General features: G+C 44.4%; 1 protein-coding gene and 1 long non-coding RNA gene across 3 annotated transcripts; one reads left to right on the top strand and one right to left on the bottom strand.

Moving 5' to 3' along the window:
• The first annotated feature begins 1,189 nt into the window (after positions 1-1,189).
• Positions 1,190-11,388, top strand: VPS11 (VPS11 core subunit of CORVET and HOPS complexes). 2 transcript variants are annotated; one of them, XM_053963243.1, is made up of 16 exons: positions 1,190-1,372; positions 1,710-1,858; positions 2,050-2,185; positions 3,246-3,409; positions 3,511-3,758; positions 4,164-4,365; positions 4,640-4,791; positions 5,771-5,957; positions 6,364-6,507; positions 6,981-7,169; positions 8,039-8,200; positions 8,677-8,816; positions 9,124-9,326; positions 9,862-10,033; positions 10,148-10,370; positions 11,103-11,388. In XM_053963243.1, exons 1-16 carry the CDS (start codon positions 1,219-1,221, stop codon positions 11,265-11,267), a joined length of 2,790 nt encoding a protein of 929 aa, XP_053819218.1. In that variant the 5' UTR covers positions 1,190-1,218; the 3' UTR covers positions 11,268-11,388. The 2 variants fall into 2 exon arrangements, with proteins under 2 accessions (XP_053819218.1, XP_053819217.1); XM_053963242.1 differs by lacking the exon at positions 1,190-1,372 and having other exon boundaries at positions 1,546-1,858.
• Positions 6,089-10,946, bottom strand: LOC128799126 (uncharacterized). Its single transcript, XR_008434646.1, has 3 exons — positions 10,834-10,946; positions 6,596-6,823; positions 6,089-6,447 (listed from the first exon to the last, which is right to left on the bottom strand). It is a non-coding gene; the product is annotated as an uncharacterized LOC128799126 (long non-coding RNA).
• Positions 11,389-11,432: the final 44 nt, after the last annotated feature.

Genomic DNA, 11,432 nt, shown 5'->3' with positions numbered 1-11,432 from the left:
TAGAAGACTCTGCATAGTATCTGGTTGCAGTGCCAAGTTAGCTGCTTCTTTGACAATGAGAATTTCTGCAAGGGGCCAGAGGAGCACTGCAGATCCTGCTGGGGCTGTGTCCTCGTGTCTTTCATCAAGAGTCATCCTGAGTTCTGCTTTGCTGGCTGTTTGTGCTGCAGAAGATGTTGTGTGTGCTGTGGTTTTGATGGTTAGAAGGAGTCTTTTAAAGATGCTTTAAAAATCACCAGCAAAGGAGTTGGCAAAAGCAGGTTTAATGTAAAAGTGAAACCAGGGCGAAGTTCAGTGGCAAGGTTCACTCTGCTGTGGCCTAGATGGTTAAAGCACGCAGCATAAAAGCAGAGTACACCCAATCTAAACCCAAAATTATCGACATGGAGGCTGGGGGAGAAAGACAAAAAGAGTAAGGATGGCAATGGGTAAGTGGAGTCACAGGGTTCAGAGTCAACCCCTCTGCTCAGCTAGGCCCTGGACTTGACCAGTGGTTTATGCATAAAGGTTTAACAGCAAACCTAACACCACCTAATTGGTGGCTTAAGTTAAACAATTTAACAAAAGATTCTTACAGAATTTACCATAACGGTAACTAAGTACTTCAGAATGTAAACAGGGTCCCACTTTTGAGCAGTGCCTCAAAGTTTTTTTACTGCCACTGGAGCAGTAAAAGTGTGCAGTTGCAATGAAATTAAGTACTGCATAAGTACATAAATGCTGAATGCATTCTGGTTTGCTGGGGTTACATTGAAACTAACTTACACATGGATTCAAAGGTATAGCTTCAATGTATTTACTGTATTGCTTTTGTTAAACCAAGAAGCTCAGTCTGTGACAAATAACACAAATAATTAATCATATTGCTGAGCTCACAGCAAATATCCAGATTTCATGAGTTCTTATCCACATTTAAATGCCAAGCCTTTTTGTATATACTGTTAGGGCCCCGTTGGAGAGAGGCAAATTAAAAAGATGATATATTCTATAGTGTAATGCAAAAATATTACTGTAAAATGACTCATTTATGGGTGCTGACACCGTTCTGAGTTTTAAATTCCTAGCAGGCGCTGGGATTTTTTTTCCAATGTGTATGTTCAAAATTCACTCTTTAAACGCCAGTGTCTCGGCACGGCAGCGGCCTCGCCCGCGCATGCGCGGCTCGAGGGGCGGTGACTCAGGTCACGTGAGGGGCGGGCACGCGGGGCCGACCCCAACATGGCTGCCTACCTGCAGTGGCGCCGGTTCGTCTTCTTTGACAGAGAGACGGTGAGGGAGCCGTCGGGGCCGGATGGAGCCGGTGGGAAGCCTTTCGCACTGCCCCCAGGCATCGCAGTCTGCGACTCGGGCCGGGGAAGCCTCGTGTTCGGAGATATCCTGTGCGGGGCCCGGCGCTGTGGCCTGCGCGGGGCTCGGTCGAGCCGAGGCTGCGCGGCAGGCGAGTCCTGGGCGCTGTCTAGCGCGGGCCGGAGGCTACTCCGGCCTTGGGAATGCGGCAGCTTTCTGCTGTCGGCTGTGCTTTGTTTTAAAAAAAAAAAACAAACCCCAAAGCGTCGCTGGATGTGTTGGTGCTCCGGGGTTGCTCTGCAGAAGTATTTGCTGTAACTCTACCAAGAGTCAGCAAAAGGCATGCAGATCCTTGTACAATTGGAGATGCGGGGCTTTTTTTTCTTTTTTTGGTCCCCTTATGTGCCTTAACTGTGATCTAAATATGGAAGGTCAGATTTGGTTTCTGCCTCGCTCCCTTCAACTCAGCAGTTTCCAAGCTTACAAGCTAAGGGTGACGCATCTGTACCAGCTGAAGCAGCACAGTATCCTGGTTTCTATTGGTGAGGATGAAGAGGGTATAAACCCTTTGGTAAGTTAAATGACGAAGAGAGGAAAATGCATTTGTAATATGGTTCTTTCTTAAAGACTATTGTGATGATCTCAGTTGCCCTTTCTTACCTTAACTAGCGTCTTCATTCCGGGTCCTATAACATTTTGATGCCAGGTCATGGCCTACTAATACCCCATGTTTTGCTTATGCCAGATCATTGTTGTTTATAGGTGAAAGTCTGGAACCTGGAGAAACGAGATGGTGGTAATCCTCTTTGCACACGAATTTTTCCAGCAATACCAGGTAACAAGCCCACGGTTGTATCCTGCCTGACTGTCCACGAGAATCTTAATTTCATGGCTATTGGTAAGTAAAGCTGAACTGTAACAGCTTAAGAAAAATATTACAGTCCTTACTGAGAGGTAAGGAACGTGTATAGATGATAATACAAAAACCAGTATAGAAGGTCCTGATGATCTTTCTTCTCACTCAGTTGTTACATTATCCTCACAGAGATATTGTGTATCTTGTGCTATCCTAGAGCTCAAGAGATAAATGCATAAATTTAACCTGAGTGTATATTTTACACTAATAACTTTGATACTTGGAAGCATGTATCTTTAGTTGATGTCCTCTTTTCCCTGCCAGTTGGTAAGGCTACATATTTATTGAACTTAGTACTAAACTTAGCTTCTCTTGGTACAGGAAAAAACGTGAGTTTTGTGATACTTAATGTTACAGAGATACTTTTTCAAGCTTGTTACACAAACCTTTTTTCAAAGAAAAAAGCAAATTTCCCTTTTTGGATTTGACCGTTCCTTGGTAATGTTTCTTGCTTAATTCTTCTGACAGAATAAGAGCAGTAATGTTGCGAGATTACAAGTGGTCTCAGCTGACTTGGTCCCTACACTGAAATCAAAAAAGCTTTCCCTGTGGGTACGGTGGCCTTCAACCCTGGAACAGCTTACAAGACTGGGGCTGTTGGCAAGCTGTGAAAACTGTGTGTTTTACTCTCTCTTAAAAAATCTCCCTCTGGTCTTTTTTACAGTGTGTAGTATGTTTTGAATAAGCAAGGGACTTGAAATTATTGTTACAGCTGCAGTATGGGAAGGCCATTTGTAAAACAAAATACAGATAGAGTCAAACAAAATTAATGCGCGTGTGAAGTTTGTACGTGGAAAGCAAGTTAACCCTTGCTGAACAGTGCTATCCTATGTGCAGTTGTGTGACAGCTCTGAACTGTAACTGGAGCAGTGGGGAGTGATTTGGCAAAGATTGACTTGACGTGAGGACCTGTGGCAATCCCATTGCTTTATACCGTGCTAGTGAGCGTGCTTTTGTTGCTGACTGGAGCTTCCCTAACTTATGCTGGATAAAATTTCAGGTGTGTTCTATAAGTAATAGTTTAATCTGTCTGCTTCACCAGGTTTTGCAGATGGGAGTGTTGTACTTACTAAAGGAGACATCACTCGAGATCGGCATAGTAAGACCCAGATCCTACATGAAGGTAGCTACCCCGTTACTGGCCTTGCTTTTCGACAGTCTGGCAAAACAACACATCTATTTGTGGTGACAACAGAGAACATCCAGGTGAGAAGCTAGTTGAAAAAAATGTGACTCTGACTTGCAAATTCTGTTGGTTTCAGAGTCTAGTTCAGAGTGATCCCCAAACCCTCGAGTTTCCTCTGTAGTCTTATATGCTTTCAGTGAAAGACTATCCTCACCTGGAGCTGGACACTCACGGTTGTGGATTGCGCTGTTCATCTCTCAGTGACCCCTCCCAGGATCTGCAGTTCATTGTGGCAGGAAATGAATGTGTGTACCTTTACCAACCAGACGAACGTGGCCCCTGCTTTGCCTTCGAGGGACAAAAGCTGATTGTTCACTGGTATCGGGGGTACCTCATCATTGTCTCCAAGGACCGAAAGACTTCCCCAAAGTAGGGCTCCTTGAAACAGATGAGTTCTTTTTGCTCATGCAGCTTCATGCTTTTTCTCTTTCTCCTTCTTCCCTGTGAAGCTTTCCTCTTTGGGGCAGATTGCAACTCTGTCAGATGTTGTTGAGGTTCATCCCGACCCGTATCTTGATTAACTTCCATTGTGAGAGTAGCACAATTAAATGTGCTGAATGAGGGGGATTATTTTTCCAGTCCTATTAATTTCTCAGTGTAACAGGATGATGGAATTTGTGTATAAATACATGGTGGTTTCCTTCAGAATCCACTTAGTTTAATTCCCTAAATGAACTCTGTTTGTCTTGCTTTCTATACATCCCTAGTTTCAACAGGTATCAAGATTTCAAGTTAAGTTCTTCCTGTTTTCTAAAACTTTCTTCTGCTCTCCAGGTCAGAATTTGCTGGGAATGAGGCACAGAATTCAGACAAACAAGTCCTGAATATCTATGACTTGTGCAACAAATTCATTGCATACAGCGCAATCTTTGATGATATAGTGGATGTCTTGGCAGAGTGGGGATCTCTCTATGTACTGACCAGAGACGGGAAGATCCATGTACTGCAGGAGAAGGATACACAAACCAAACTCGAGGCATGTAAATTTGTTTTCTTATTAGTCTCTGCCTTATGTCTGTAAGATTGTACTGGCTCTGCAGACTGAAAAATCGAACCATTCAGGTAAGTGAATTACATAACGAGTGACGCAATAGCTTTTCGGTATAGCCAGTGTTGTGAGACAATTGGTATGTAAAGGCCTAAGTGCATGTATGCACTAAGATGAAGAAACAACTTGTTTTCCAGGTGTGTTTGAACTTGTTTTGTGGGGTGGTATTTCTCTCATACTGCTCTTACCATTTATTTAACAGATGCTGTTCAGAAAGAACTTATTTGAAATGGCCATTAACCTGGCCAAGAGCCACCACTTGGACAGCGATGGTTTGTCAGAGATTTTCCGGCAGTATGGCGATCATCTCTATAACAAGGGAAACCACGATGGAGCCATCCAGCAGTATATCCGGTAGGTGGGAGTCCTATGGAGCTGTGATGTTGTAGTACAGGTAGGAGCAACATGGGCCTTGATTTCTGTTTTAGCCCAGGAATAAAAACAGTCCAAAACAAAAAAAAAAAAGTATGACTTGAGGTGAAAATTCTACCTGTACAGAGAAAGATGTCAGTGAGACTAAAAGTCTTTGAACAAGTTGCTTGAAAATCACTTTGTACAACTTATGATAAAGTTCTTCTCCTTGATCATATTTTAACATGAATAACGTAGGCCCATTGGGATGGATTGGGGCCTGGTGACATCATTTTAAAGAAGGGATCACTCTGTGCAAGATAGATGATGGAGTTTGACCATGTATGGCAATCTTCCTGGAAAGTACTCAAACAGTTCAATGTCAGTTTTAAAACATCTTGGGTTTTTTAAAACTAGAACTCAGAGCAACCTTGTTTTGGGGCTTACTGAAAACTTCATATTCAATGTTTAAAATGCGACAAAGTGTTATATTATTTTGGAGCTGATACTCCAGAGTCCCTGACATCTAGTGAGAGTCAGCAGGTCTTTTTACCTTGACTTACTTTAACTGTCAAAGTAACTGTGGCTAAACTGCTCCGTGTTTAGAGCATAAGCATTTAAAGCTGTCTTTGAGCTGTCTGTGACTGAAATGAAGGAAAATGTAGCTTTTGTTCCTCTCTTTTTTTTTGGCTTCCCAGTTTGTTGTGCTCAGAGCCTAATCTATCTTCTCAATGCCACCTTTAAGGGAAGATTAACTCCTTGTATGCTGTCATGGTTGTCCTGATCAAGGCCTTTGTATCAGTGTGTGTGCAGATGGGTGGTCTTACACCATAACTAGTTGTTGCTTCTGATGCATAGCTGAGCAGTCCCAAGAGGGTTAGTACCTGCTGAAGTTAAGGCTTCTCTGTGTTCTGTTAATTTCTCCATTTATTTTGATTTCATGAGTATACAATATCTTGTAATATGACTCTTCCCCTCACAGAACTATAGGGAAGCTAGAACCATCTTATGTTATTCGGAAATTCCTGGATGCTCAGCGTATCCACAACCTTACTGCTTATCTACAGATGCTCCACCTGCAGTCCCTGGCCAATGCAGACCACACTACACTTCTGCTGAATTGCTATACCAAACTCAAAGACAGCTCCAAACTGGAAGAGTTCATTAAGGTATTGGGGAGACGTGGAATCATGCTACATTTTTGTGTCATCATAATAATTAAAAAGGGGTTATGGTGACATTGTAAATTCCCTCGTCTATGACTGTTAAGAGAAAGAATAATGAATTTACCACTCAGTACCCTGGTCTTTGCTTCTTTATTTCCAAGCTCTTGCTTACTTTCTCAGTTTGGTTGGTTTGCCATCTGGGTCTGGAGTGTGCTTGCTTCTGCCAATGCAACTGGCAAGCAAATGAGAAGTGGTTAGACTCCTTCCTTTCTGCATGGGTGATTTTCCCTTGCATGAGAGGTACCATGATTGTTGCTGCTCATGTTTTCCTCCTCTGACATAAATGATTACTGCTTCTGGACTGTTATAATTTTTCTGAGGGACCATCTCTCTGCTTTTGTTCTTGGAGACGAGTGAGAGTGAGGTCCACTTTGATGTGGAAACGGCTATCAAGGTGCTTCGCCAAGCTGGTTACTACTCCCATGCTGTGTACCTGGCAGAGAAGCATGAGCATCATGAATGGTACCTCAAAATCCAGTTAGAGGACATCAAGGTGAGGAGACATAACTGCACATGTGTTCTTACTGGGGAGAATACCAATTCTCTAGCCTCCTCTTTAGTGAGAATATAATTTCACTGACCTCTTTGCTGAGGATAGCATGCTGATGAGAGCAGCAGCAACAATACTAGTTGCTGTTGGTGTGTTGCCTTTCTGCTTTTGGCTTGTGTGTTAGACTAGATGGGGAAATCAGAAGATCTTGTTTTCTTTCTGATGAAGCTTTTTACAGTGCCCTTTAAGAGGAGCGAGAGTGCTTAATTGGGGATTCATCGAAATGTCTCCCCCAGGCTGTATCCAGTCTTTCTTCTCCCTGAGGAGGAAAATGAGCAGGAATAGTGAACTAGGTGATAATTCAGAGCAAATGGTATTTGTGGCATACTCACATGTCTTCAATGCTTTCTGTCCTAAGCCCAAAGTAGAGAGCAGAGGCCAGTGTCCTGTGATTGTTTTGCTGTCTGTCTTCACAGAACTACCAAGAAGCTTTGCACTACATTGGAAAACTGCCCTTTGAACAGGCAGAGAGTAACATGAAGCGATATGGTAAAATCCTGATGCACCATGTCCCTAATGAGACCACTGAATTGCTGAAGATCCTTTGCACTGATTACCGTCCCTTGGGAGGTAATGAAGGCCCTGGGATGCTAGAAGGAAAAAAGGTATGCTTTGTGTTGACTGAGAGTTGTTGCTCTCCAGTAGTAACTTTGCTACTGCAGAGTGCTTCTGCATGCCTTGTGTTGTCATCCTGATGTTTTAGGTATAATGAGAATTATAACTTAATAAACTCTGCTCAGGTGAGACCCCACCTGGAATACTGTGTCTGGCCCTGGAACCCTTAGCACACGGACCTTTTGGAGTGGGTCCAGAGGAGGGCTATAAAAATGATCAGAGGGATGGAACACACCTGCTCTGAAGAAAGGCTGAGTGAGCTGGGGTTGCCCAGTCTGGATAAAGGAAGGCTTCAGGGAGACCTCATTGCAGCTTTTCAGTACTCAAAAGAGTTTTATAGGAAAGATGAGGACAAACTTTTTTACAGGGCCTGTTGTGATGCTACAAGAGGTAATAATTTTAAAGTAAAAGAGGGTAGATTTAGACCAGATAGAAGGAAGGAACTTTTTATAATGAGGTTGGTGAAACACTGAACCAGGTTGCCCAGAGAATTGATGGATGGCCCCATCCCTGGAAACACTCAAGTCAGGTTGAATGAGGACCTGAGCAACCTGATGAAATGGAAGATGTCTCGGCTCTTTGCAGGGGTATTGGACTAGATGACTTTTAAAGTTCCCTTCCCGCTCAAACTATTCAGTGATTCTATGAGAAGCTCTGTTCTGATGTACTGGTAGTCCTAGAGGCAGGGGACCTCTTAAAGTTATTGCTCAGGATTGATTCTTGATGTTGTTGGCATCCTGTATTGTGTTGTATCTGTCCTGTCTGAGACTCTGGAAATGAACATTCCTCATGGCAGGAAGGAAGCACTGGTGTGGCTTAGACTGATGTGGGTGCTTGTCTTTTTGTGACTGTTTTACAGGCTAATTCAGAGGAGTTCATCCCAATCTTTGCAAACAATTCCCGAGAACTGAAAGCTTTTCTGGAGCACATGACTGAGGTGCAGGCTGACTCTCCACAGGGTGTCTATGACACTTTATTGGAACTTCGATTGCAGAACTGGGCACATGAACAAGATGAGCAGGTTTGAGCTCCTCCAGCATTGTGTTTTGAGGGAAAGATTTGGTGTCTGTGAGTCATATTTGCATTCCTGCAATGCCCTTTCCAGCTGGGCATTGACAACATGAGACAATACGTATGCTGTGCTGGACAAATAGCACAGAAATGGGAAAGCAGCCTAGTATCTGGGAGAATATTCCCTTCAGGATGGCTGAACTTGTTTTGTTTGTATGTCATTTAAGGACGGATTACAGACAATACAGCCTCTGTGAGCAGATGGCTTGCCCACAAAAGTATCCTTACTTGCTTGGCTAGATCTGTGAAGATGTTGGCTGTGTGGGCAAAGAAAATCGTGTCCTGTTTGCTTAAAAGCATTAAAGAGCAAGTACCAAAACTGACCTGCCGGGAAAGAGCTCCAAGTTGTCAAGTCTTAGTGTGCAAAATAGTGTGTAGGTGGGTGTGCCTGAGTTCCTCTTCTTGACCTCTCCCCCTTCTTTGTAGACCAAGGAGAAGTTGCACAATGAAGCCCTCACCCTCCTCAAGAGCGGAAGGTTCAAGACAGTCTTTGATAAGGCCTTGGTCTTATGTCAGATGCACAATTTCAAGGATGGTGTTCTCTACCTCTATGAGCAGGGCAAACTGTGAGTGTTACTCTTGTCTTTAGAGTCCTGTCCTTTCCCTCTTGCCCCCACTGCAGCAATTTCTGAGCCATAAATGTCTGTACCATTAATGGTAGTGACCTTTTTAGTGTCTCAAGATGGATGTGGTAGATGATTGCTCTGCAGAAATACCTCACTGTTGAAGCAAGGCAGTTATATAGAGTGAAAAAAATACTTGTCTTTGGCTTCTGTGTGAGTCTGGGGATTGCATGGCTGGGTGAAAACCTGAGGTCCCTGCAAAACCTCAAGAGGCGAGATGGATTGTTGCAGCTGAGTGTTTCTCCCGTAGTTTCCAGCAGATCATGCACTACCACATGCAGAATGAGCAGTACAAGAAGGTGATTGAGGTGTGCGAGTTGTATGGCAACCAAGAGGCTTGTCTCTGGGAACAGGCTCTTAGCTACTTTGCACGGAAGGAGGAGAACTGCAAGGAGTATATTGCTGCGGTGCTGAAACACATCGAGAACAAGAATCTTATGCCTCCACTGCTTGGTAATGACATGTGACATTAAACCCTCAGCCTCCCCTGCCATAAAACCACAACAACAAACCACAAAAGACTCTAACCCAGACTAGTTTGTAGTGCTTTCTGTAGATCAGACATTAGAAGAATCAATGAAATTGGAGCCTACCACTTGAAGTAATAACCTGCTCCATAGGGAAAAACGATGTCAGTCACAGCTCCTAGTTAGGGATAAAGATCTGCAGTATCATACATGATTTCTGTTCTGTCAGTTCTGGCAGTGCAGGGTGTGCTCAAGCTCCTGTTGAGCCTAAAATCCAATCCACTACTAGATCCTTCCTTTGTCCCTTTCGATCTGAATTATCCAGACATGCTCCCAGTCGCCCATTTCTGGAAGAGATCAAACTGAAAGAGAAGCTTTAAGTGAGCTCTTCCGATTCCATGAGAATGCCAGCTGCCTTTGACTGTAAATGGCCTGTCCCAGGAAAGCAGTTGGCCCTGGCAGTGCAAGTATAGCTGCAGTTTTTGTGCTTGTGTTTAAACTAACATCTCAGTTCCTCTCAGTTGTGCAGACTCTGGCTCATAACTCCACAGCCACCCTGTCTGTGATTAAGGATTATCTTGTCAACAAGCTGCAGAAGCAAAGCCACCAGATAGAGCAGGATGAGCAGAGAATTCAGAAATACCGAGAAGAAACTACGAGGATCCGCCTGGAAATTGAAGAGCTAAAAGCAAGGTGCAGGACTGTGTGCTGTCTTGTCTAGTCCTATTCAAAGACAGAACTGCTGTTTTCTTTTAGTAAGGTGAAGTGTAGTTTGTCTTTCTTATGCTTCTCCATCTTGTCACTCAGTCCCAAGATTTTTCAGAAGACCAAGTGTAGCATTTGCACCAGTGCATTGGAGCTCCCTTCAGTCCACTTCCTGTGCGGTCATTCCTTTCACCAGCACTGCTTTGAAAGCTACTCTGAGAGTGATTCAGAATGTCCTACTTGCATGCCAGAAAATCGCAAAGTGATGGACATGATCCGAGCCCAAGAGCAGAAGAGAGATCTGCATGACCAGTTTCAGCATCAGGTAGGGTAACGTTGCCTATCTTACCAAGTTGAAATACATAGAGTTTAGATTCGTTTACAGACCTGTAAATGGAGGCTGGTAGAGACAGGTAAAGCTTGAGAGTATTTTGTAAACAAAGTTACTTTAACTGGATAATGAGGCATTAGACCCTAGGGTGAGTGCATTGTGTAAAGAGCATGAAGAGTCATTGTTGGCTCTGTGAAGGTGAAAGAGAGAATCTATCCTCACCTGACCCTCATGTGGGCCCCGAGACCTATTGGTCAGTGTAACAGCTAGTCAACAGGTTGTATAGAACTAATTAGGGAGAAAGGGAGAAGAATAGTGTGAATTGGATTGGGGACAGCACCAAAATGTGGCATCTACCTTCTGTTCCCCAAGGATGAATTAAGTGGTGAGTGTGAGAATGGGACATTAGCTGGAAAATGTTAACACACGTGGAAACTAGAGCAGTTGAGGCACTCACCTTCCTGCTTAATTCTGTTGCTCATTACCTCCTCGGTGCATGGCTCAGAAGTGGCGTTGAAACACGAGCTGTAACGGCCAGTGCCAGAAAATCCAGCAGGTTCTTCTGCTACACCCAGCCCTTGCATGGACTGAACAAAGAGTTAGGGTCTGACATGAGCTGCCCTCTCCACTAAACCAGAGGGTTTAAGTGCAGGGGGAGAAGGGAAGGAGGCTAGAAGCAAGTGGCTCTGGAGGCTTTTGCTGATGCTTCTGCCTTGTGTCTGGCAGCTCAAGTGTTCAAATGATGGCTTCTCAGTCGTTGCTGACTACTTTGGTCGCGGCGTCTTCAATAAGCTCACCCTGATCACGGACTTGCCCTCGGGAAAGACCGCAACAACGATCGAGGCTGGCCTGCAGCGGGAGCTGCTCATCCACACCAAGCGGAGTACCTGACTCCAGGCCCTGTCCACACGCCCTCTCGTGTTGTACGGGGTCCCTCGCTGTATCCTCGGCCACCTGTATTTGCCTTCATCCCTTGGCCCCCAATAAAACCGAGTTTATTTACCCGGCCGGGCAGCGCCGCGTCCCGGCCCTCATTGACCGGGCGGGGCGGGGCGG

This window comes from Vidua chalybeata, chromosome 23 (assembly GCF_026979565.1).
Source record: "Vidua chalybeata isolate OUT-0048 chromosome 23, bVidCha1 merged haplotype, whole genome shotgun sequence".
NCBI lineage: Eukaryota > Metazoa > Chordata > Aves > Passeriformes > Viduidae > Vidua > Vidua chalybeata.
This window is presented reverse-complemented; position numbering and strand designations above follow the sequence as displayed.

What these genes read in the sequence shown, in the direction of transcription:
- VPS11 (XM_053963243.1), top strand. Translation starts at nt 1,219, where the DNA reads ATGGCTGCCTACCTGCAGTGGCGCCGGTTCGTCTTCTTTGACAGAGAG. An exon ending in AACTGGAAGAGTTCATTAAG is followed by an intron (nt 5,958 to 6,363) that starts GTATTGGGGAGA and finishes TTGTTCTTGGAG; the next exon opens with ACGAGTGAGAGTGAGGTCCA. An exon ending in TCTTATGCCTCCACTGCTTG is followed by an intron (nt 9,327 to 9,861) that starts GTAATGACATGT and finishes AGTTCCTCTCAG; the next exon opens with TTGTGCAGACTCTGGCTCAT.